We start from the raw sequence: 25,653 nt of genomic DNA on the forward strand, positions 1-25,653 counted from the left end.
ACACACACACACACACACACACACACACACACAAATGAGCCCGCACACTCACCCAGATACACACACTATCTACCCGCCGAGTGTTATCCTACTCTGATTGGCTGGTGTGGGGTGTTACCCTGGTCTGATTGGCTGGTGTGGGGTGTTACCCTGGTCTGATTGGCTGGTGTATGCAGCAGGTGTTGCCGTGTTTATTCCCGCAGGATGGCATGCATGTGAAAAACACCGGCCCAGGGAAAGGGTGGGGCGGGGGAGGCTCAGAGCTGTTTTGCTGCTCTCCCTCTCCAGAGAGTTCCCAGACCTGTGTGTATTATTCCCACAGTTTGATCCTGTAGTCTTCCTGCTCTTAAACACATTCTCTCTCTGCCCCTTCACTGGGGGCCAGACGCCCTCTCCCAGTGCCCTGGCTGTGATGGGCTTTTACTGAGGAAGCCAGGTGCATTTCTGCACTAATCTGTACAGCAGAACAGCTGACTTCCCCAGTCCCCTGGCTGGCTTTGGAAACTGGGTTTGTGCGTTTTGTGCTTTTATTGAGGAAGCCAGGTGTACTTCTGCACTATCTGTACAGCAGTACTTTGATCGTGAAATGCACTTGTTCACATGACCGTTAACTTCAGTGCTCGATTTACGCACTAACCAGTCAACAAGTGCATAATTTGAGACACGGACAGAGTTAGCTTTAGCGCAGGTGTCCCAGTGTAAGGGGGGAGAAGCCTTCCCTGCACTCCCTGTTTAAAGCCAGCATCCTCACACAACAGCGCCCCCTTCCTGTTTGGAGTAAAACCGCAACCGCAGGACTCTTATCTGCAGAATGAGGTGGCCTAATTCAGAACTCCCTGCAGTACTGTTCTGGCTCTCCCACACAGAGTTCGTACAGGAGGGAGATGGATAAACATTTTGGTTTTGTGTGTTATGTAGCTCATGAGTTAGTATACAGGGTATCTGTCCTGTCAGGTGATATCGAAACATCCGTTTCCTGTTCAATGGAAAGTCTGTTCTCTGCCTTTTGCCTAAGTGTGCTCCCAACTCATTGTCCTTGAAACGGTCCACTTTGGAAGTCTTTTTTTGTTTTGTCTCAGTGTATGTGTGCTGTTTGGGGGTACGGGGGAGTTTTGGGGGTACGGGGTGTTTGCGCTGTTTACGGGGGTGTCTGAACCCTCCTGTGTGCGCCGGTCCCCAGCCTCTCCCCTGCCGCGGGGGGAGAACGTGCACTTCCCCCTGTACTGGTCCTGCTGGAAGCGTGAGGGCGAATACGACGTGTACCTGTCCCTCCCCGTCTACCTGTGTCGCAGAGCTGGAGCACCCCGCCCAGGTAACGCATGCATCATCAAGCTCCGCCCCGATGGGCCTCACCTGTACCTGAGTGCTGAGGTGCTGCATGGAGGGCGTGGCCACCTCTGCATGCTGCTGCTGTAACTCCGCCCCCTGACCCCGTCCGTCACTCACCTGCGGCTCACCTGTGACTCACCTGCTTCTCACCTGTGGCGATTCCCCAAACGTGGAGCTGGACCAGGAACCGTCTTCCAGTCTTATCGGACTGCAACTGCTGGACATGGGGGATATGGACTATTAACTCAGATACCAATCACACATACCAATGTCACTCTCTCTCACAAACTCAGAAACACATAACCCGTGCACAAACCTCTCTCTCACACACACACACACACCATTGTAACTCAGACACACACACACACATTTAAAGAATTTTGAAGCGTAAAAACTGCATTAGTTTTTGTCCTCAGCAGCGTGCTTCTGAGTGACCTTCCCTGGATCATGTGAGGAGCAGAAACTGTTTCATTCTTCATATCAGACACACTGCTTCCCTTTATAGCCTCTCATTAAACACCTGCCCCTAGAAGCCTGCTCCCCGTCCTACTTGGGCTGTGTGCCTGACTGCTGCCTGAACACTGCTGTCCTTAACACACTGACTACTGCCTGAACACTGCTGTCCTTAACACACTGGCTACTGCCTGAACACTGCTGTCCTTAACACACTGGCTACTGCCTGAACACTGATGTCCTTAACACACTGGCTACTGCCTGAACACTGCTGTTCTCAACACACTGACTACAGCCTGAACACAGCTGTAAACGACGCAATACAGGAACAGGAATTAGTTGGTGCTACACAGACGCAGGGATTGACTGCTGCTATACAAAGTTAACACGGTGATCGACTTATGCTAAACAAACACAGGGATTGATGCTTTACAAACGGATGGACTGGTTGGCGCTCTACAGGAAGAAATTGATAATGGCTTGTTCTATGATTGTGACTGGACTGGAGTATCTGGAATGCTAAATCCACAGGCTGCTATTCTCTCACCCTCATTTCATCCTGAGCGGGTCAGGACAGCAGGCTTGCTTTTGGGGAGCCCCGTGCGCCCTAACATCAGGGAGTGCCAGACCGACTTTAGAGAAGGGGTGGGCCCTCCGAACTGACCATGCATGTGCGCCCTCCTCATTGGCTGTACCCGCGCTACACCTGCGCCAATGACTCGCCTGGGTTTCAGAGCATTGGCCAATCAGGCGACGTGAGGAAGGCAGTGGCTGCTGTGTGCTGGTGTTGACCGAAGAGACGGAACAAACACGCTTTCATCTGGGCTTCAGTGTGCTAACATACTGTCAGTAACGTGTGTGTGTGAGCGTGTGTGTGTGTGTGCGTGTGCGTGTGTGAGTATATGTGCGTGTGTGTACAGTTGTGACTAACGTGTGCCTGGTGCTTGTGTTCCCTGCAGAACTGTCCCAGGCAGCCGGGGGGGTCAGTCTGGTGCCGGCCAAGCCCTCGCCCCCCATGCCCCCGAAACGCACCACCCCCGTCACCAAGCGCCCCACAGAGGAGCCCCCCTCCTCCGCCCTGCCTCACCCCGCTTCCCTGTCTGAGGAGGACTACCACCTGCCCCCCCCTCCCCCGTCCCCACCCCTACCCACCCACGCGCCCCCCTCTCCCCCCCAGCACTCCTACCCCCACCCCCTGCCCCAGCCCCTCCCGGCCATGTTCGACCCCCCCAGCCCCACGCTGGAGGCCCCCCGCCCCCCTCCTATCCCGCTGCACATCATGATCCAGCGAGCCCTGTCCAGCCCTGGGCCCGCCCTGCCCCACCCCGACGGCTCCCAGCGCGCCCACACCCTGCTGTTCGAGACCCCGCCCGAGTACCGCCCCCTGCCCGTCACCATCCAGCCCCTCAAACAGTGAGTGTCCCGCCCACAGACCACTACACACCCTTACACCAAAGTACTGACCACTCTACACACGGTACACTATTACACCAAAGTACTGACCACTCTACACACGGTACACTATTACACCAAAGTACTGACCACTCTACACACGGTACACTATTACACCAAAGTACTGACCACTCTACACACGGTACACTATTACACCAAAGTACTGACCACTCTACACACGGTACACTATTACACCAAAGTACTGACCACTCTACACACGGTACACTATTACACCAAAGTACTGACCACTCTACACACGGTACACTATTACACCAAAGTACTGACCACTCTACACACGGTACACTATTACACCAAAGTACAGACCACTCTACACACGGTACACTATTACACCAAAGTACTGACCACTCTACACACGGTACACTATTACACCAAAGTACTGACCACTCTACATATGGTACACTATTACACCAAAGTACTGACCACTCTACACACGGTACACTATTACACCAAAGTACAGACCACTCTACACACGGTACACTATTACACCAAAGTACTGACCACTCTACACACGGTACACTATTACACCAAAGTACTGACCACTCTACACACGGTACACTATTACACCAAAGTACAGACTATTCTACACAATGCACTATTACACTAAAGTACTGACCCATAAAGACGCATTGTTAAAACAACGCTGAGGTCTGCATGAGCAGATTTGAGCAGTGAGCATTTTTAGGCTCTAGGTTGGACCTCTCTGGTTACGCCCTTACTCAAGGAGCGATTGCGCCATCTGCTGACAGCTCTACACATTACACTGCTGTTAGTGTGGTGTCATTTAATCTCTAAACATCTAGAACAGAGCAATTATTCAGCTCTCAAGCAAATTTCCTTTCATCTCAAGCAGAAATACATGTGCGCCTGCAAATATACCCCGCTCTCACTCGCTCTCTGCCCTCGCACAAATTCACTGTTCTCTCACTTGGCGTGTATGAGCGCTTGTTGAAATGAATCCCACGCTCTCCCGAACATCTCTGTGTTCTCACTCAAACTTCCATCTGCTTGCTCCCACAGTTTCAGTGCCAAAAGCTGCAGGGTCAGGAAGTACTTTTCTCCTGTTTAGTACACTTCTACTCAAACTGTTCAGTTTAATTTTATTTGTATCGTGCTTTTCACACAGGACTGTCACAAAGACGCTTGAGTAATAGAAGGCTAATACCAGCCCCAAATCCCCAGATAGCAAAAAGTTTAAAAAAACTCCCAAGTGGGGAGAAATATGGAGACAAACTAAGTGCAGTGTAACTGACTGCGCCTGCTGATGCAGTCAGTGTGACTGACTGGACTACACACGGCTCCCTGCTAATGGAGTCAGTGTGACTGACTGGACTACACACGGCTCCCTGCTGATGGAGTCAGTGTGACTGACTGGACTACACACGGCTCCCTGCTGATGCACTGTTAAGTCTTACACTGGTCACACAGTGTGACTGCTCTACATACTCTACCCTGCTGATGCACTGTTAGACATTGGCTGCTCTAAGCATTACACAGCTCTTACACTGTGGCTACGCTGTCTCTATGGTATAATCTGTGAGTACATTAATCCAGACTGGTTGTTTTGCACTGAGCTCAGCTCATCGTACTGAAACGGCACATGAAAATAACACCGAACTGCACAAGCTGTCCAAAGCTCGACAGAGAAGGAGAAGTAAAGTGGTGGCAGATGGCGGCGCAGTGGAGACTGGAGGGAAAAGGCTGGGGGTGTAGGCGGTGATATTTCCTCCTGCCTCACTCGCATGCGTTCTGCTCCTGGAAACCTGTCTGAACATCAGAGCTGGCACTCTCCTCATGTCTTACTCTCTCTTTCTCCTCTATTCTCTCGCTCTTTCTCTCCCTGCCCCTCTGTCCCTATCTCCCCATCTCTGTCTCTTTCTCCCCCCACACCTGTCCTTCTCCCCATGTCTCTCTCTCTCTCCCCCCCACACCTCTCTCCCTCTCTTTCTGTCTGTCTCTCTATTTCCTCTGTCCCCCACTCTCTCTCCCCTGCTAGGGCTGAGGATGACTACTCTGATGAAGAGGAGGAGGAGGAAGAGGAGGAAGAGGAGGAGGAGGAGGAGCCTCTCTCGGAGCCCCTCCCCCTGCAGGCGGACCTGGAGCCGCGGAGCCGGCGCTGCCTGGTGGGCGATGTGGGCGTGACCATCATCCCCGAGGGGGAGGGGCCAGAGACCAGCGAGGAGGAGGAGGAGGAGGAGGAGGAGGAAGAGGAAGGGGAGGAGCTAGCGGAGGAGGAACCGCAGGACGAAGACAGCGACTCGGATGGGCCGGTTCTCTATAAAGACGACGACTCCGACGAAGACGACGATGAAGAATGCCCGCCCAGTACGTGCACCACGAACACCGCACAGTTTCCCCCCTCTCCCATTCCACTCAGTTTTCATACAGAATTCCTCCCTGGATGGGTCAGGATTAGCGGAGTAAAATATGAACACGCACACGCACGCCCACGCGCATGCACACACACACACAGGTTATTAATGTGTGTGTGTGTGTGTGCAGGCGCTCTGGCCAGCAGGGTCAGGAGGACACACACACACACACACACACACACACAAAGGTTATTAATGTGTGTGTGTCTGTGCAGGTGCTCTGGCCAGCAGGGTCAGGAGGACACACACACACACACACACACACACACACAAAGGTTATTAATGTGTGTGTGTCTGTGCAGGCTCACTGGCCAGCAGGGTCAGGAGGACACACACACACACACACACACACACACACAAAGGTTATTAATGTGTGTGTGTCTGTGCAGGTGCTCTGGCCAGCAGGGTCAGGAGGACACACACACACACACACACGCGCACGCCCACACTCGCGCGCACACACACACACACACACAGGTTATTAATGTGTGTGTGTGTGTGTGCAGGCTCACTGGCCAGCAGGGTCAGGAGGAAGGACACACACACACACACACACAGGTTATTAATGTGTGTGTGTGTGTGCAGGTGCTCTGGCCAGCAGGGTCAGGAGGAAGGACACGTTGGCGCTGAAGCTGAGCAGTCGGCCGGCCGCTCCTGAGCGGATGGCCCGGGAGGAGCAGAGCACGCTGTCCTGGCAGAGCAGGGAACAGTGGGAGGCCATCCGCACACAGATCGGCACTGCGCTGACCAGGTAAGCGCGCACACACACTCTGAAATGCACTTAACAGGTACGCACATCTCACATAGTTAGAATACAAGTTCGAGAAGGCTAAAGGCAATCGCATCGCATCCGTGTGAGATATCTTTTGAACGTTACACAGCCTACACTGTTCCCGTAATTATTACCAGAAAATCAATCGCACACATCGGAATTAATACACGAGCGAAATGAACAGGCGCAATCCATTTTCTGAACATAATCCGTTTAACTGAATATAAGCCTGGAAATGAGCTCGGCTGCCGCGCGTCCCAAAAACCAAGGAAACCGTTTAAAATGACCTCCAGGATTCCGAACCGTTAGTTTAATATTGTTTGGTTAATGTTAGCTAGATTGCTAAATTTAGAATGGAATGCAATCCACTAACGTTATTAATATTCTGTTTAAGTGTACCGTCGTGATAAAAAGTTATAATCGGACACTAACCAGTTGGCTAACGTTACAATAATTATTATTTGTATTCTATAGCCAGCTAACGTTCATTTTACGCAGCCTTTCTATTTAAAGTAACACGTAACGTAATTTAACGTTAGCTGTTGATAGGCAGCCTGCTAATTAGCATTAGTTAGCTCTTCAGTCTAAGTAAGTTAACGTTATAAGTTAACTCTACAACTAACGCTACTGTAACATTAGAGAAAAGGTAAAGGCCAAGCCCTTTTCAGAAGGTAACATTGACGGAAATCAACAGAACTGTTGTGTTGAAATGTAATTAATTATCTAACGTTATGTAAATTGTGTAAACTACCCACCTTCGTAGTAGGCAGTTTGTCTCGAGAAGTTTTCAGTTCAAATTTCATAGCTGTTAGCTAACGTTACATAGGAACAAGCCATCATAGCCGGGTATATAAGGGGTGCTTTGCTTTCAACATTAAAAAAGTTTTGTCTGACATCAGGAAAATATTGTAACAAAAGAAAAGGGACTTTACAGTGTTCTGCTCTGAAGTGAAAAACTACAAATATCGCTTATGAATTCGATTCGGAAATGTCTACAGTTTAATAGCACAGTTTAAATAACAATGGTATGGTCCAAAAAGCAGACAGAACATTTAAACGAATTTAAACGAATCGGAAGTCTGAGAAATAATTTGAATGGAAATCTCGGGTGTCAAGCACACTGACCCAGTTGCGTGCGTGCTTGGTCTGTGTGTGTGTGTGTTTGTGGGTGTGTGTGTGTGTGTGTGTGTGCGTGCATATGTGTGTGTTTGTGTGTGTGTCCGGCAGGCGACTGAGCCAGAGGCCAACAGCAGAGGAGTTGGAGCAGAGAAACATCCTGCAGCGTGAGTCTAAAACCCACATAACTCTCCCTCTGTCTGTCATCCCTGTCTCCTCTATCCCTCCATCCCTTTCTCCTCTATCTTCCATTCCTCTACTACACCGCCCCCACATCCCTCCCTCTCTCTAGCCTCCTCCTCTCCTCTCCTCAATTCCTCTTCTATCCCTCCTACCCTCTCTTCCTCTATCCTCCTCTCCATCCTTTTCTTCTCTCCTCCATTCTCTCTCCCATCCTCTGTCCCTCCCTGTGTGTTATATCCACGGGGGGGAGAAACCCTCTCTGGTATTTTTACTCTTGAGATCAAAGCCCCACAGCGCATTATTATTCAAATCCCTTAAATTAGGTCACCTGACCCATGAAAGACAGCCTTCCTGCTTTCTGCCAGATTGAGCCTGTGAATTCACGGTTTCAAGCACATCAAAGCCAGGCTATTCTGTCAGGAATTTAAACTGGATTTAGTAACGCATGTGATCAGACTGAATAGTACCAGAACCACACTTATGAGTTATTTAAAAGCTGAGCTTTAAAGCGAAAGTATGTTTAAAATATTCACCGCTGTCTAGTGCATGAAATTAAAACGGGTTGAAAATTAAAACGGCTTCTTGTTTTGTGAGATTTTTGTTTTGGGGTGTGTATAGTCTTTGGGGGTGTAAAGATTTGTGATCTGTATAGAGTTTTGGTGTGTGTAGTCTTTGAGGGGAGGGGGGGGGGGGTTGGGGTGTGTATAGTTTTGGTGTGTGTAGTCTTTGAGGGGAGGGGGGTTGGAGTGTATAGATTTGGGGTGTGTATAGTTTTGGTGCGTGTAGGGGGGTTGGGGTGTGTATAGTTTAGGTGTGTGTAGGGGTGTGTATAGTTTTGGTGCGTGTAGGGGGGTTGTGGTGCGTGTAGGGGGGTTGTGGTGTGTGTAGGGGGGTTGTGGTGTGTGTAGTTTAGGTGTGTGTAGGGGGGTTGTGGTGTGTATAGTTTAGGTGTGTGTAGGGGGGTTGTGGTGTGTGTAGGGGGTTGTGGTGTGTGTAGGGGGGTTGTGGTGTGTATAGTTTAGGTGTGTGTAGGGGGGTTGTGGTGTGTATAGTTTTGGTGCGTGTAGGGGGGTTGTGGTGTGTGTAGGGGGGTTGTGGTGTGTATAGTTTAGGTGTGTGTAGGGGGGTTGTGGTGTGTGTAGGGGGGTAGGGGGGTTGTGGTGTGTGTAGGGGGGTTGTGGTGTGTATAGTTTAGGTGTGTGTAGGGGGGTTGTGGTGTGTAGGGGGGTTGTGGTGTGTGTAGTTGTGGTGTGTGTAGGGGGGTTGTGGTGTGTGTAGGGGGGTTGTGGTGTGTGTAGGGGGGTTGTGGTGTGTATAGTTTAGGTGTGTGTAGGGGTGTGTATAGTTTAGGTGTGTGTAGGGGGTTGTGGTGTGTGTAGGGGGGGTGTGGTGTGTATAGTTTAGGTGTGTGTAGGGGGGTTGTGGTGTGTGTAGGGGGGTTGTGGTGTGTGTAGTTTAGGTGTGTGTAGGGGGGTTGTGGTGTGTGTAGGGGGGTTGGGGTGTGTGTAGGGGGGTTGTGGTGTGTATAGTTTAGGTGTGTGTAGGGGGGTTGTGGTGTGTGTAGGGGGGTTGGGGTGTGTGTAGGGGGGTTGTGGTGTGTGTAGGGGGGTTGGGGTGTGTGTAGGGGGGTTGTGGTGTGTGTAGGGGGGTTGGGGTGTGTACAGCATGCAGGTCTGACTCTCCCTCTCTGTAGCTAAGAACGAGGCCGACCGGCAGGCAGAAGTGAGGGAAATCAAACGGCGGCTCACCAGGAAGGTAAGAACAGGAGCACCGCATGCTAACGGCCCTGTGCACACGCTAACTGCCCTGTGCACACGCTAACTGCCCCCTCCTGTCTGTCTGTCTGTCTCTACAGCTGAGTCAGAGGCCTACCGTGGCCGAGCTACAGGCCCGGAAGATTCTGCGGTTCCACGAGTACGTGGAAGTCACCAACGCTCATGATTACGACCGGCGCGCAGACAAGCCCTGGACTAAACTAACGCCTGCTGACAAGGTGAGCTACCTGTGCCCCTCTCTGCCTGCAGAGTTACCTGTGTCTGTCAGAGCTTGCATACGACACTGTATGAGGGCGCAGTGTGTGAGGGTGCAGTGTGCGAGTACGCTGTGTGCAGTGTGTGAGGGTGCAGTGTGCGAGTACGCTGTGTGCAGTGTGTGAGGGTGCAGTGTGTGAGGGCGCAGTGTGCAGTGTGTGAGGGTGCAGTGTGTGAGTACGCTGTGTGCAGTGTGTGAGGGTGCAGTGTGCGAGTATGCTGTGTGCAGTGTGTGAGGGTGCAGTGTGCGAGTATGCTGTGTGCAGTGTGTGAGGGTGCAGTGTGCGAGTACGCTGTGTGCAGTGTGTGAGGGTGCAGTGTGCAAGTATGCTGTGTGCAGTGTGTGAGGGCGCAGTGTGCAGTGTGTGAGTATGCAGTGTGTGAGGGTGCAGTGTGTGAGTACGCTGTGTGCAGTGTGTGAGGGCGCAGTGTGCAGTGTGTGAGTATGCAGTGTGTGAGGGTGCAGTGTGTGAGTACGCTGTGTGCAGTGTGTGAGGGCGCAGTGTGCAGTGTGTGAGTATGCAGTGTGTGAGGGTGCAGTGTGTGAGTACGCTGTGTGCAGTGTGTGAGTACGCTGTGTGCAGTGTGTGAGGGTGCAGTGTGTGAGTACGCTGTGTGCAGTGTGTGAGGGCGCAGTGTGCAGTGTGTGAGTACGCTGTGTGCAGTGTGTGAGGGTGCAGTGTGCGAGTACGCTGTGTGCAGTGTGTGAGTTGCATGTCTAATGTGTGCTCCGCCGACCGAGTTTATCTGTATATGGGGACGTCAGTTACTGATTCTCCACCAATCACTGGGCCCCTCTGTGACCCCGCCCCCCAGGCGGCGATCCGGAAGGAGCTGAACGAGTTTAAGAGCTCCGAGATGGAGGTGCACGAGGAGAGCCGGATCTACACCAGGTAACGCACCTGAGCCTTTTACTGTGTTAGTGTAGCGTGGTATTTAAGCTTGACATTTCAGCGTGTTTAAGCGCGGTGTTTAAGCATGTTGTTTAAGCGCATTGTTTAAGCGCGGTGTTTAAGTGCAGTGTTTAAGCGCGGTGTTTAAGCGCGTTGTTTAAGCGCAGTGTTTAAGTGCGTTGTTTAAGGAAACGGGTCTTTCAGCCCACACAGCGTCTTTATTCTGGTGGATAAATCGCACTATAGAATAAGCCCCTCCCCCTCCCGCAGATAAAAATGGAAATGAGGCTGGTACCATGGAAACACAGCAGCGAATAGTCCAGGGAAAAACTCCTCCTCCCTCAGAGAATTCCAGAAATCAGACCTGCCAGTAACTGTGACTGTGAGCCCCTGGAAGACTGACCCCCCCTCTCCCCACCTCTCTCTCCTGCAGGTTCCATCGCCCGTAGCCCCCCCGCCCCGGGCGGGGAGGGAGGGAAAGCACTTACAGACCGGATGTGGGCGGGGCCTGTGAGAGGGCTGAGCTCCCATGCGTCAGGACTTAAGGACTGCCTCATTACTCTTCTGAATGTACATCAGCCTCCGTCAGGACCGACCCTCCTGGGGACCAGGCAAGATGGCCGCTCCCTCGCCGCCCCGCACTGCGGTTCGGCTGGGCGGGCGCGGGCGTGTTCGGAGGGCCAACGCAGTATTTCCCCTGGACTTTACGAGGGGAGCCGTGTGCCAAGAGGAAGCAGCTGCACTGCGCCTCCCCGCCACCGGGGCGCTGTGGCCCCTCCCTCTCCGGGGAACGTCCGGGCAGCCTTCTGCTTTTATCGTACTGAACATTTGATTCTCTTATCGCTGATCAGGAAAACTTAACTAACGACAATAGTAATAATGTTGGCGACAGTAATAATAATAATAATAATAATAATAACTGTAAGAAACTGACTGAGGGGAAGGCGAGGCAGGGTGCTGCAGTGGAAGGCGGGGCTCTGGGACATGTGTATTGTGTAAGTGTGCGTGTAGATTGCTGTAATTTTCTTAGCCTAATTAACCTGGAACATTATGATACTGAACATTTCTCGAGTGCACATGGTTTTTATTTTATAAATTTTTCGGATGAAGAATTTGCCGGGTTTGAAGGCGAGTCGACGGGGCTTCCTGGCTCGGGTGATGATGTAGGGTCGAGTCTGTGAGCGCAGGCTGTGTGTGTGTGTGTGTGCGTGTGAGCGTGCGAGTGTGTGTGCGTGCGCGTGTGTGTGTGCGTGAGCGTGCGAGTGTGTGTGCGTGCGCGTGTGTGTGTGTGTGTGTGTGTGTGAGAGTGTGTGTGTGTGTGTGTGTGTGTGTGTGTGTGTGTGTGTGTGTGTGTGTGTGTGTGTGTGTGTGAGAGTGTGCGTGAGCGTGAGCGTGCGTGTGTGTGTGTGTGTGTGTGTGTGTGAGAGTGTGCGTGAGCGTGCGTGTGCGTGAGTGTGCACGTGAGTGATAGAGGGGGGTGATCGATGCGTGTATAGGGATATATATGAGAGAGTGAGGTGTGTGTGTGTGTGTGTGTGTGTGAGAGTGTGCGTGAGCGTGCGTGTGCGTGAGTGTGCACGTGAGTGATAGAGGGGGGTGATCGATGCGTGTATAGGGATATACATGAGAGAGTGAGGTGTGAGTGTGTGTGTGCGTGCGCGTGCGTGTGTGTGTGTGTGTGTGTGTGTGTGTGTGTGTGAGAGAGAGTGTGCGTGCGCGCGTGTGTGAGAGTGTGTGTGTTTTAGATTGCTGCTCTGGTCAGTCATATACATAATGCATAACGTGCTGTCTTAAAATAGAATGTAGCCTTTGTGTCACCTGCCCAGTGGTGAAACTGAAACGCCCCAACATGCCCTTTAAAGTGCTTTAAAACCTGCATTCTGTGTCATGGCTTTTTCAGTTATTAACAAACCAGTTTTCATACAGCCCTGTGACAGTTTCTGAAGGAAAATACAGAATGACCAACTTAACCCGGGGACTGAGCAAGGCACCTTAAAGTCATTTAGAAAAGAATGAAAACTGTAAAATAGTTTTTGTTTTGTTTGAAATGAGCACAGAAATCAGGGTTAGACGCATCCGTAGATCACTACGAGACGTGCGTGTCTGACGGTCGACAGGGAAAACATTTCGGCAGGAACACACATTTTATTTTCACTTCAGAAAGTGTTTTATGGTGTGATTACAGGCCAGTAGGTCCTCTGCTGTACAGTCTCTGTAGATTACATTCACTGTCTTGTATATCTTGTCTTCCTATTTTAAAAATATTTTAAATGTAATAAAAGTATTATAGGGTTTTTTTAAGCACAAAAATGTTAGTGTATGATTAAATGACACTGAGAACGGGGTGTAATAATATTCCTGTTCTGTTTTATCTTAAAGTTGTATAGTTTTCATTTCATTTATTTTATTTTATTTTTTAAGAAATGTCATGGAATTTTAGCAACTGAGGGCAACTTGTGTTTAGCTGTAAATGGTCACTTCAAAATCAAATTAAAAGCTTACAAAAACATCTTTGTGTTGGTGTTGCATTGAGAAGCTGCTGGATCCAGGTCGTGGTTTTAAGTTTTTGTCTAATTCTTTATGGAACGCTTGGATAATAATAATAATAATAATAATACATTTTATTTAAAGCGCCTTTCACGTCACCCAAGGACACTACAGTAGTGGCAAGTGGCAGTCATAAAACAACATATAGGGACAGACACTGTACACTATACAAAAATGTAGACAATAAAATAAAGTATATAAAACAACAAACAACAATATGGATGGAAGGACAGCCTCCTCTTGAGCGTAGCTACAGCACACGCTCCAGGTTTGGTTGTGCTGAAGCTATGCTCAAATGCATACGTGCACCTGGTGGTCGAGCTGCACGTTCACGCCTGTTTTCCGTTCTGCTTCCTCAGTGGTGGAATGACTTGCCTACCACTGTCAGGACAGCAGAATCCCTCCCCCTATTTCGACACAGACTCAAAACCCACCTTTTCAAACTCTACCTTAGTCCTCCCTCCTGATTTCCCCCGCCCCTCCTTTCTGATATCCCTATCCTTGTCTAACCCCCCCCCCCCAAAATAATAATAATAATAATAATAATTAGCACTTATGATGACGACTATATGTTTAGAACAGCACTTCATGTGTATTTTCCTAGTTCTGGATGTGATGCTTTGACTTATGGTAGAACCTATGCACTTGTAAGTCGCTTTGGATTAAAAGCGTCTGCCAAATGACTAAAATGTAAAATGTAAATGTAAAAATGCTTGTTGCTTGTTGCAGCAGCAGTACCATATAGGTACAGAAACTGTACCCCTATCCAACAATACATAATGAATGTGAAGCTTTTTTTGCCGGGAAAACATAATAATTTGTACCCAAAGAGAACATTACTGTACAGTGCCTCCACTGTCACTTTATTTCTGAGAGTGAAGTCAGAACATAAGGGGGGTAATGAATGCTGCCCCCTCTGCAATGCCCTGGGCCTTCCTGGGACTGCTGAGCTGAACGGCAGCTGTATGTACAGATGACACGCCCGGCGGTGGTGAATACAGCACCAGGGTGAGGGCGACCGGACCCCAGCCAGACGCCACTCAGGCCTGAGGTGAGGAAGTATGGTGAGGTTAACGCTTTGTTTATGTAACGCTACGTGTTTGTTAACCCTGGCTGTAAACGTATTTTAACCACTTATCCACCTATCCAGTTGAGTCATCGACATCTCAGATTATTGTCGCGTTCATATTTATAGCATACAATAGAAATTGCGACGTTGCAAAATGGCGATGCCAGTTAAAAGGACTCTGCAGTTAAGATGCTTATCAGCCTCTTATTTGCAAAACGGCAAAAAACTCCAGTCTCTCACGGTTTTCAACCCTCATCTCGCCACAGACTCAGACAATAAAAGGCATATTCTAACAATCCTTGAAACCATTTCTCTACGTCAAAAAAACGTTCCAATATAAGAACAGATATATACAATTTAGAAGTTGCATGAATATTTTGTGTACATTGTATGTACATGCTCTGACAAATTTCTCAATAGTACAAGTGTATTTAAGTCTTGAACCATGTGTGTGCAGTACATGGTTTTTGAGATATTGATAGGACCAGTACAAAATTAATTACATTAGATTAGATTCAACTTTATTGCCATTGCCTTCTAAGGCAATGAAATGCATCCTCTGCATTTGACCCATCCTAGTTACCTAGGAGCAGAGGGCAGCCACAGTGCAGCGCCCGGGACCAACTCCAGTTCTGCCTTGTTCAAGGGCAATGGCAGGAGTACACAGAGAGGTAATTTAGACTCTTCAGTTAACCTACCCTGCATGTCTTTGGACTAGGTGAAATAGGTGGAAATTGCCTGCTAGCGATGGGGCGGTTAAGGTTTAGTTCGGTGTTTTTTGTTGAGTGTTTTCTAGCAGGAAAACGACAGCGGTTTACTGGGGCCAATGAAGTGTTTGCCACAACGTTCCAATTTCTGCGCTTTGCTGCCATCTTCTGGTCTTGAGATGCAGTTTCACAGACGTTTGATTTTTTTCGCCCCCAACAGCGCTAACTTTGTTCGGCGTTTGTGTTAACCATATGAAATAACTGCCAATGCTATTTAAAAGCCATAATAAAGACAGCTGATTCTGGCATATTTTAAGTATACTAATGTGGAATGCATTCATAATGTTATTTTGCCAGACTGAAAAAACTGCGGAAATAATGAAATTGTGCTGCTCGTTCTGTAGTCATCTCAAGGAGGCACGAATTGAGTCCGATGTATATTATATTCCCGTGAGATTTGGACACTAATTCTTGGTTATTTGCACAATGACAGAAAAAAATACAAACCGAAATGTTAATAAATTACCTGAGATTTATGCAAATAACCGGGTTACAACCACAGAGGTCTAATTCTCCATGAAAGAATGACTGACAGCTGGGTTTCTCCGCCTCGTCCACGAATGCTGGGATATCAAGTAAAGAGGTTATTTTGAAGACTAGATGGACAGTTTCTGCTAAAGAGCGCGCTAACTTTTAAAAGCGTCGAGGCTGTTCTGACGTAGCTAGTGCTGCAGCCTCCTCTGTGAACCATAGCGCCGCATGGTCAATGTGACCGGGCGCACTACCTTCTCTGTAGCAGTCTGAAGAAGGGGGTCCGGCACAGCGACGGGAACAACGAGCTTATTTTGAATCAACTGCCCACGCGTAGTGAGTATTAAATAGTCTGGTATAGGAACTACTTTATTCAAGTCAGAAGAATGTGTAGATAAATCGTAAACTATGTTAAACTAGGAATTGTCACAGAACTAATGCATTAGTTCAGTTAGTAAGCCACTGTAGTTTGCTGGCGAACTGACAGATGTAAGTTGCGAACTATGTTTGAAATGTTGGTCTAAACGTTGTGTTTTCTCACTGATCACAATAGAGAAAAGCGAAATCGGACTAGTGAACTAAAAGTTAGCTTGCTCGCGTTAGCTTACACTGTAGATTTTGCATTGTAAAATAATTCTGTAATTCTGTAAATAAATTGAACTTCTGTGCAAGTGTAGGCGACAGCAGACTCTGTCAGTCATATTTAGGATCATTAGCTAATTCAGCATGACCTCCCTAGCTAACAGCAAATGCTGGTGGTGGTGCGTTTGCAACAGCTGTGATGTGGCGTGTCTGAATGCACGCAGCTGGTGGGTCGGATTTCTGGCTAGTGAGCTAACAACTGCTTCAGGCAACTTCCAAAACAGGGTTTACATCTGAGTGATGCGTATACAAACCGCGATGGATAGCACCAGAGTACGCAGTGTGGGGTTTTAACTAATGCTAGCTGCTAGGCGGTCAGATACGTCTTGTTAACCTTAATGTTATGCAATATCAGAGGTTAATAAATAGAAAATCTGGTCATTGCATATAGCTTATACACATGTATATGGTCCTATGCATAGATCTTATGCGTGAATGTCTATGGTCGTGTGCTCAATTTGTGACGTATATTTCTGGCGACTATTTCGTAGCACCTACTAGTCGGCGCATTTACAGGGGGTGCACGTTTGAACAGTTGAGGAAAAGAACTCCCTTTTTTGGGAGGGTTTTACTGCAAGTATCACAGTATTGTATATTAAATTCGTTGCTCATCGTATGTAGCAAGGTTTTCAGCGTCTATTGAGACTCGTTTACATTCGGATTATTTGTTAGCCAGCAAACGAACTACCACATCCGTATTTCTGCGTTTTGAGCAGTTCTGGTGAGTCCTCGGTTTTTGCACAAGTGCCTCTTGTGTCTGTAATGAAATGAAACGAAACAAAGTTATTGCACATGTTATTCAGCTAGTGTGGTCAGTGGGTGTTACGGTACTGGTACTGGTACTTGCTTCTTATGTTGGCTTTGTCATCGAAGCGTTATTGTTTGTCTGTCTTTAACCCAGTGGCAGCATGAGCGCCATACAAGAAAAACACGAACCCATTGCCACTCCGTTTTTAAAACCAGACGATTTCATCGTTGCGTTACGAGTTGTCTGCAGTGTTTCCCCCTCCCCAGGCCGTTAAGTGTTCTCTCTTTGTGCCGCTGACAGCCACCATGCCGGGAACGAAGCCAGTGAAGAGGGCAACCCAGCCAGAGGACGTAAAGCCCTCTAAAAAGGTGAAAGGTGAGTTTCTGTTTCCCCGGCAACCGAAGACTTACTTTGTGTGTTAATGTACACAGGACAGTAATGTCTTTATCGCCAACTCACTTCTGTTTGTGTTACGTTCTTATGAAACTATGTAAAGGTGGAAAACGGCCCATTTTCCGCTGTTGGTCAGTCAACATAGGTCCCATGTGTTTGTGCTATAATAATTGCGTTTGTTGGTTATTTGTAACTGCTCCATGGAGTTTAAGGTGGAGTTCTGAGAGATGGGGACTATATAATATTACCTGGCATGGCTATAGTTTGATTTTACACAATTCCCTTCAATTTCCTGCTTGATCGTTAATTAAATGTTTTTCAAGTATCTCCCTCTCTCCTCTCTCTCCCCCTCTCTCCCTCTCTCCCTCTCTCTCCCTGCCTCCCTCCCTCTCTCTCCCTGCCTCCCTCCCTCTCTCTGCAGTGTCCCACAGCAGCCATGGGAGGGAGGGGGGGCTGGTTCTGGTGTTGGGGCAGGGGGACGTGGGGCAGCTGGGCCTGGGGGAGGATGTGCTGGAGCGGAAGAAGCCCGCTTTGGTCAGCCTGCCAGAGGGGGCGCTGCAGGCGGTGGCAGGGGGCATGCACACAGTCTGCCTCAGCGAGACGGGAAATGTGAGTAATGCTAACACCACGAATGCTAACGCAAGGAGTAGCACGCTAATACCAGAGCATGCTAACGCGAGGACTAGCCCGCTAATACCAGCGCATGTTAACATAAGGAGTAGCGCACTAACACCAGCGCACACTAACTCGTGGAGTAGCGCACTAACACCAGCGCACGCTAACGCGAGGAGTAGCACGAGATGAGTAGCCTGTAGCCTACTGACTAAGATGCATAACTGGTACCCAGAAGGTTGGTGGTTCAGGCTTTGATGTAACCATGATAAGATCCACACAGCTGTTGAGCCCTTAACCCCACATTGGTCCAGGGGGAATTGTCCTCTGCTTGATCTAATCAATTGTCAGTCGCTTTAGATGAAACATTAGCTAAATGACAAATTATTATTTAATTATGATATTGTAGGAGATTGTTGTATAGTCTCTAACCTCTGCTGGTGTGTGAGTGTTTCTGGCATTTACATTACAATACATGTAGTTTAGCTGACGCTTTTATCTGAAGCGACTTACAGTTGATTAGAATAAGCAGCAGACATTGCCCCCTGGAGCAATGTGGGGTTAAGGGTTCTGCTCAGGGGCTCAACAGCCACGCAGATCTCATTGCAGCTACACTGGGGATTCAACCACCAGCCTTCTGGGTCCCAGTCAAGTACCTTAACCACTAGACTACAGTCTGCCCACAGGCTGTGTGTGTGTGTGTGTGTGTGTGTGTGTGTGTGTGTGTGTGTGTGTGTGTGTGTGTGTGTGTGTGTGTGTGTGTGTGTGTGTGTGTGTGTGTGTGTGTGTGTGTGTGTGTGTGTACGTTTGGCTATAACATCGTGTGTTCTGCAGGTGTACACGTTCGGCTACAACTGTTTGTGTGTGTGTGTGTGTGTGTGCTGCAGGTGTACACATTTGTCTATATCTGTGTGTGTGTGTTCTGCTGCAGGTGTACACATTCGGCTATAACTGTGTGTGTGTGTTCTGCTGCAGGTGTACACATTCGGCTATAACTCTGTGTGTGTGTTCTGCTGCAGGTGTACACATTCGGCTATAACTCTGTGTGTGTTCTGCTGCAGGTGTACACATTCGGCTGTAACTGTGTGTGTTCTGCTGCAGGTGTACACATTCGGCTGTAACTGTGTGTGTTCTGCTGCAGGTGTACACATTCGGCTATAACTGTGTGTGTGTTCTGTGGGTGTACACATTCGGCTGTAACTGTGTGTGTTCTGCTGCAGGTGTACACATTCGGCTATAACTGTGTGTGTGTGTTCTGCTGCAGGTGTACACATTCGGCTGTAACGATGAGGGCGCTCTCGGGCGTGAGACGGCGGAGGAGGGGGCAGAGATGCTCCCTGGGAAGGTGGAGCTGAGCGAGAGGGTGGTGCAGGTCTCAGCGGGGGACAGTCACACCGCCGCCCTCACCGAGGAGGGGGCCGTCTACGCCTGGGGGTCCTTCAGGGTGAGAGGGGGGGGGGGGGGGGGTGTATGTATGTAGCTCGAATTTTCAAGAGTTCTAGTTCTTATAATCATTAACACACAGGAAAGGGTGCAGTGGTGTGACCTCCTTCAGTTGGCAGGAATGGCCCGACTGTTATAATGCAAATTAATCGACTCCTGGCTGAATGTCTAGCACTTCCTGTTGTGTGTGATTTGGGACGTGTGTGCAGTGTAGGTGGCAGACTGCAGGTCTGTCCTGTTTGCTTGTTTTGTCTCGTTTGTTTGACTGGTGTTTCTGCTGCATCACTGAATCTGTGCTGAGTGCCTCTGAATTGTTCGAGTGAAACGTCACAGTAACACCACAGCTGTGAGCCGCTGAGCTCTGGTGAATCCATGCAGTCGTCTGTGTTCTCTAAATCAGGATAATAACAGGGTCATCTGTGTTCTCTAAATCAGGATAATAACAGGGTCGTCTGTGTTCTCTAAATCAGGATAATAACAGGGTCATCTGTGTTCTCTAAATCAGGATAATAACAGGGTCATCTGTGTTCTCTAAATCAGGATAATAACAGGGTCGTCTGTGTTCTCTAAATCAGGATAATAACAGGGTCATCTGTGTTCTCTAAATCAGGATAATAACAGGGTCATCTGTGTTCTCTAAATCAGGATAATAACAGGGTCATCTGTGTTCTCTAAATCAGGATAATAACAGGGTCATCTGTGTTCTCTAAATCAGGATAATAACAGGGTCATCTGTGTTCTCTAAATCAGGATAATAACAGGGTCATCTGTGTTCTCTAAATCAGGATAATAACAGGGTCATCTGTGTTCTCTAAATCAGGATAATAACAGGGTCGTCTGTGTTCTCTAAATCAGGATAATAACAGGGTCATCTGTGTTCTCTAAATCAGGATAATAACAGGGTCATCTGTGTTCTCTAAATCAGGATAATAGCAGGGTCATCTGTATTCTCTAAATCAGGATAATAACAGGGTCATCTGTGTTCTCTAAATCAGGATAATAGCAGGGTCATCTGTGTTCTCTAAATCAGGATAATAACAGGGTCATCTGTGTTCTCTAAATCAGGATAATAACAGTTATGTATTCTCTCTAAATCAGGATAATAATAGTAATCAGTGTTCTCTCTAAATCAGGATAATAACAGTCATGTGTTCTCTAAATCAGGATGATAACAGGGTCACCTGTCTTCTCTAAATCAGGATGATAACAGTCATGTTCTCTAAATCAGGATAATAACAGGAAGCTTTGTTCTCTCTAAATCAGGATAATAACAGTCGTGTTCTCTAAATCAGGATAATAATAGTAATCTGTGTTCTCTCTAAATCAGGATAATAACAGTCGTGTTCTCTAAATCAGGATAAGTCATGTGTTCTCTAAATCAGGATAATAATAGTAATCAGTGTTCTCTCTAAATCAGGATAATAACAGTCATGTGTTCTCTAAATCAGGATAATAACAGTCATCTGATCTCTCTAAATCAGGATAATAAAAGTTGTGTTCTCTAAATCAGGATAATAAAAGTTGTGTTCTCTAAATCAGGATAATAACAGTAATTGGCCAGTAGCGTAGTGGTTAAGGTAAATGACTGGGACACGCAAGATCGGTGGTTCTAATCCCTGTGTAGCCAGAATAAGATCTGCACAGCCGTTGGGCCCTTGAGCAAGGCCCTCAACCCTGCATTGCTCCAGGGGAGGACGGTCTAGTCTAAACGTTGCTCTGGATAAGAGCGTCTGCCAAATGCCATTAATGTAATGTAATCATCTGTGTTCTCTCTAAATCAGGGTAATAACAGTAATCTGTGCTCTCTCTCTAAATCAGGATAATAACAGTAATCTGTGCTCTCTCTCTAAATCAGGATAATAACAGTAATCTGTGTTCCCTAAATCAGGGTAATGACAGTAATCTGTGTTCCCTAAATCAGGGTAATGACAGTAATCTGTGTTCTCTAAATCAGGGTAATAACAGTAATCATATCTCTGTAAATCAGGATAATAACGGAGTCATCGGTCTGCTGGAGCCCATGAAGAAGAGCATGTTACCTGTGAAGTTCCACATTGACGAGCCGGTGGTTAAAATCGCCTCAGGTGAGAATGAGCCGGCCCTTTCGTGGCTGCTGATTGGTGCAGAAACCTGTCAGTTCGGGTGTTCTGCCGTCTCCACGCTCATTTTAAACAGTGTTTTTAAATCTGGGATGTGGGTGTGCCCTCCTGAGTTCTGATTTGTCCTGTGATTGGCTGGGTCTGTGGAGAGTTTGAGGAATGAAAGGTGATGCGTGAAATAAACGGGCGTGTCTCTCACCTGCCTCAGGTAACGACCACCTGGTGATGCTGACCCTCAGTGGCGCGCTGTACAGCTCCGGCTGCGGGGAGCAGGGGCAGCTGGGAAGGGTCCCCGAGTGCTTCGCCAACCGAGGGGGCAGGAAGGGCCTGGGTGAGGAACAACTACCCCCCCCAACAATACCCCCCCCAACAATACCCCTGCAACAATACCCCTGCAACAAAACCCCGCAACAATAACCCCCGTTCCACAATACCCCCCCCAGCAAGACTTCTGGCTGAATGAAAGTGGCTTGCATATATGATAAGTCTTTCCGAGGTATCTGACGTGTGCTGTGCGTCTCTCCCTCAGAGCGGTTGCTGGTTCCTCAGTCGGTGCACCTGCGCTCACGGGGGAAGGTGTGTTTCTCAGACGTGTTCTGCGGGGCGTACTTCACCTTCGCCGTGTCTAAGGAGGGGCACGTCTACGGCTTCGGCCTGTCAAACTACCACCAGCTCGGTGAGTCTGTTACCCCAAAACCCCAAAACCCTAACCCCCAAACCCTCCACCAACTACCACCAGCTCGGTGAGTCTGTTACCCCCTTTGTCCACCAGGGGGTGCTCATACACCAAAGCTCTGTCCTGAACCCACATTCAGTCATTCACAGGAACACAGGAAAAAGGAAGTCCTTTTTAGGTTTAGACTACTTCTGGAGTCCAAAAAGACTGTTGTAACTGTAGCCTTAGATTACCTGTGAACCTCCAAATGTAATTTGTAAGCTGAGCACCTTTCTTGAGCACTCGATGTTACCTGTGTGATGAGGTGTTCAGGTGTGCAGGTAGCAGTGATGAGGATAAGCCATGTACACTCACTGTAACTGCACATAACCTGTTCACCAGCAGTGTTGATGAGGTTTACTGCAGGTTAAACGTGTGTGTGTGTGTGTGTGTGTGTGTGTGTGCAGGCACTCCCAGTACCAACACATACTTCGCTCCTGTTAAACTCACCTCGTTCAGAAACTCCACCACCTCCTGGGTCAGCTTCTCCGGGGGCCAGCACCACACCGTCTGCCTCGACGCGGAAGGTGAGGGGTCCATCTTCCTGTCTGCCACTTCCTGTTCAGATTACTGAGGAGGGTTGTTTCTCAATATATACTTAGTCTTTCTGAACAGAGTTTCCTGTCCTTGTGTTCTTGTGAGTGTGGTCTTCCAAGCAAACTTCATAAGAACGTACTTCACAAGAACACGGGTCCGTTCTTGATATTGAGAAACACCCGAGATTCCAGAGCTTCTGATGCTGCCAATGAACAACTGAACAGCACTGCGTCTGACTGGTGGAGCCCACTACTAGCCAACTGGGAGATTAAACATGAAGGATCCACCAATCAGCACTGTTCTGTTGTTCTATTGGCTGTTAGGAAAGTGCTCTGTGGTTGGTGGATTTGGCTCTGTGTGTGAGTGGCTGTCTCAGCGCCCCCCCCTCCCTCTCTCCCTCCCCAGGGAAGGTGTACAGTTGTGTGTGAGTCTCAGCCCCCCCTCTCTCCCTCCCCAGGGAAGGTGTACAGTTGTGTGTGAGTCTCAGCCCCCCCTCTCTCCCTCCCCAGGGAAGGTGTACAGTTGTGTGTGAGTCTCAGCGCCCCCCCTCCCTCTCTCCCTCCCCAGGGAAGGTGTACAGTTGTGTGTGAGTCTCAGCCCCCCCTCTCTCCCTCCCCAGGGAAGGTGTACAGTTGTGTGTGAGTCTCAGCCCCCCCTCTCTCCCTCCCCAGGGAAGGTGTACAGTTGTGTGTGAGTCTCAGCCCCCCCTCTCTCCCTCCCCAGGGAAGGTGTACAGTTGTGTGTGAGTCTCAGCCCCCCCTCTCTCCCTCCCCAGGGAAGGTGTACAGTTGTGTGTGAGTCTCAGCGCCCCCCCCTCCCTCTCTCCCTCCCCAGGGAAGGTGTACAGTTGTGTGTGAGTCTCAGCCCCCCCTCTCTCCCTCCCCAGGGAAGGTGTACAGTTGTGTGTGAGTCTCAGCCCCCCCTCTCTCCCTCCCCAGGGAAGGTGTACAGTTGTGTGTGAGTCTCAGCCCCCCCTCTCTCCCTCCCCAGGGAAGGTGTACAGTTGTGTGTGAGTCTCAGCCCCCCCTCTCTCCCTCCCCAGGGAAGGTGTACAGTTGTGTGTGAGTCTCAGCCCCCCCTCTCTCCCTCCCCAGGGAAGGTGTACAGTTGTGTGTGAGTCTCAGCCCCCCCTCTCTCCCTCCCCAGGGAAGGTGTACAGTCTGGGCCGGGCCGAGTATGGCCGCCTGGGGCTCGGTCGGGGGGCGGAGGAGAAGAGTGAGCCCACGCCCGTCCCAGGCCTAGACTCCGCCCAGGTCGTGGCGTGTGGAGCGTCGGTCAGCTACGCCGTCACCAAGCAAGGTGTGTGTGTGTGTGTGTGTGAGAGTGTGTGAGAGTGTGTGAGAGTGTGTGAGAGTGTGTGAGAGTGTGTGAGAGTGTGTGTGAGAGTGTGTGTGAGAGTGTGTGTGAGAGTGTGTGAGAGAGTGTGTGAGAGAGTGTGTGAGAGAGTGTGTGAGAGTGTGTGAGAGTGTGTGTGTGAGAGTGTGTGTGAGAGTGTGTGTGAGAGTGTGTGTGAGAGTGTGTGTGAGAGTGTGTGTGAGAGAGAGGGGCTCTAACCCTGTTCTCTCCTGTGATGGGCTGCTCTAACCCTGTTCTCTCCTGTGATGGGTTGCTCTAACCCTGTTCTCTCCTGTGATGGGCTGCTCTAACCCTGTTCTCTCCTGTGATAGGCTGTGCCTTTGCGTGGGGGATGGGCACTAACCTGCAGCTGGGCACGGGGGAGGAGGAGGACGAGTGGGCGCCGGTGCAGATGAGCGGGAAGCAGCTGGAGAAGCGCTCGGTCATCAGTGTCTCCAGCGGCGGCCAGCACACCGTTCTACTGGTCCGGGACCAGCAGGAGTGCTGATTGGCTGGCCATGGAAGGGGGCGTGGCTCCCGCAGATGGCCGACTCGGCGACCACAGCAAGGGGGGAAAAAAAAAAAAAGCGAGAATTATTTTTTTAATCTAGTTAAACCTTTTTCCTTTCTTAAGTACTTTTAAGGAGACTCTTTAGTATGGATTCAGGGATGCCAATGTTCCAGGACTGTTGGCTGATAAATTGCACACACACACACACACACACACACACACACACATACACACATACACACACACCCTATTGCATTTTGGTGAAAGCAATAAAAAGCCAATCCGTGGCTACAGCTCGAACCCTCTCTTCACCGGTGATGACATCATTGCGTTTTCATGACAACACTCGATCTGCCCAAATTACAGCAACAACTTTTTTTTCTTCTTTTTTTGGAGCCCAGAATTCCCATCCAGTTTGTTGTATTCTTGTCTTGCAATGTTTAACTGTGGTGACCTCACCAAGTCCCGTCTTACCATAATGTTTCTTTGTACCGATTGCACACACATTTGCTGGCCCTATTGGGAAATGAATAAATTTACATTTTTACCCGATTTTCTCTGCTTTTATCGCTCTGCGTTAATCACAACTCTCCCGTCTGCTATTGCCTGGCCAATCAGGATCACGTACAGCACTGTACCAGACCCTGAGAACCTCTCTGTGCAGTTACACGCAGTATCCACCAGGGGGCGGAGCTGAACCGGGAGTCTGCGGCACCTGTTGAAAAGGGCGGTTTTATTTGCGGTTTTTCTTTCTTTTATTTTTTTTAAAGGCAAGTGTGTCTCGCAGTGTGTTGGGGAGTAGAGAGTGAGTATGTGGGTGAAATGAAAGGATTCGGAATGTGACTGGCACGTATAGCACGTGCCTTTTGAATGTGACCGGCACGGCGTTTTGTTCTGAAAGGCAGTAGATTTTTCTGTCTGTACAATCACGCCCCTCACCTTTAGTGCTTCCTCTCGAAGGCGTACTGTTGCGGACTTTCAACTGGAAAATATAAAGCAAACATGCTCAGTCATTACTGTCATACACTGGAAAGATGTATTTGTTCTTCTGTCCAGACCTTGTTCTGTACGTGTATTTGTTATTCTAAGTGTTTGGGGAAAAGCATCTGAAAGCATGTGTGGCCAATATATGGAGGAAAGATGCAT

The 25,653-nt window shown here is 49.0% G+C and overlaps 2 protein-coding genes across 6 annotated transcripts in view; both read left to right on the top strand.

Moving 5' to 3' along the window:
* phactr4b (phosphatase and actin regulator 4b) overlaps window positions 1-11,910 on the top strand; it is a 33,806-nt gene extending 21,896 nt beyond the window's left edge. For 2 of the 3 annotated variants that reach the window (XM_061217725.1, XM_061217720.1), the window contains exons 6-14: window positions 1,181-1,312; window positions 2,742-3,195; window positions 5,249-5,577; window positions 6,210-6,375; window positions 7,624-7,679; window positions 9,389-9,450; window positions 9,551-9,688; window positions 10,542-10,618; window positions 11,052-11,910. In XM_061217725.1, the coding sequence (XP_061073709.1) occupies window positions 1,181-1,312; window positions 2,742-3,195; window positions 5,249-5,577; window positions 6,210-6,375; window positions 7,624-7,679; window positions 9,389-9,450; window positions 9,551-9,688; window positions 10,542-10,618; window positions 11,052-11,067 (1,430 nt within the window). In that variant the 3' untranslated portion in view covers window positions 11,068-11,910. The remainder of the gene's footprint in view (window positions 1-1,180; window positions 1,313-2,741; window positions 3,196-5,248; window positions 5,578-6,209; window positions 6,376-7,623; window positions 7,680-9,388; window positions 9,451-9,550; window positions 9,689-10,541; window positions 10,619-11,051) is intronic. The other variant, XM_061217732.1, reaches the window with a different exon arrangement.
* A 3,717-nt stretch (window positions 11,911-15,627) lies between these two features.
* rcc1 (regulator of chromosome condensation 1) lies at window positions 15,628-25,059 on the top strand. 3 transcript variants are annotated; one of them, XM_061256759.1, is made up of 10 exons: window positions 15,628-15,808; window positions 17,163-17,237; window positions 17,677-17,864; window positions 19,132-19,311; window positions 21,298-21,394; window positions 21,618-21,740; window positions 21,939-22,085; window positions 22,532-22,651; window positions 23,808-23,960; window positions 24,329-25,059. In XM_061256759.1, exons 2-10 carry the CDS (start codon window positions 17,168-17,170, stop codon window positions 24,502-24,504), a joined length of 1,254 nt encoding a protein of 417 aa, XP_061112743.1. In that variant the 5' UTR covers window positions 15,628-15,808; window positions 17,163-17,167; the 3' UTR covers window positions 24,505-25,059. The 3 variants fall into 3 exon arrangements, with proteins under 3 accessions (XP_061112743.1, XP_061112751.1, XP_061112736.1); XM_061256767.1 differs by lacking the exon at window positions 15,628-15,808 and adding an exon at window positions 15,822-15,961; XM_061256752.1 differs by lacking the exon at window positions 15,628-15,808 and adding an exon at window positions 16,324-16,835.
* Window positions 25,060-25,653: the final 594 nt, after the last annotated feature.

The sequence above is a fragment of the Conger conger genome, chromosome 1, assembly GCF_963514075.1.
Source record: "Conger conger chromosome 1, fConCon1.1, whole genome shotgun sequence".
Taxonomy (NCBI): Eukaryota; Metazoa; Chordata; class Actinopteri; order Anguilliformes; family Congridae; genus Conger; species Conger conger.

Excerpts from the sequence above, each read along its gene's own strand:
- rcc1 (XM_061256759.1), top strand. The coding sequence starts at position 17,168 with ATGCCGGGAACGAAGCCAGTGAAGAGGGCAACCCAGCCAGAGGACGTA. Across the intron at positions 17,238-17,676 it reads GCCCTCTAAAAAGGTGAAAG|TGTCCCACAGCAGCCATGGG; the intron begins GTGAGTTTCTGT and ends CTCTCTCTGCAG. Across the intron at positions 19,312-21,297 it reads ACGCCTGGGGGTCCTTCAGG|GATAATAACGGAGTCATCGG; the intron begins GTGAGAGGGGGG and ends TCTGTAAATCAG.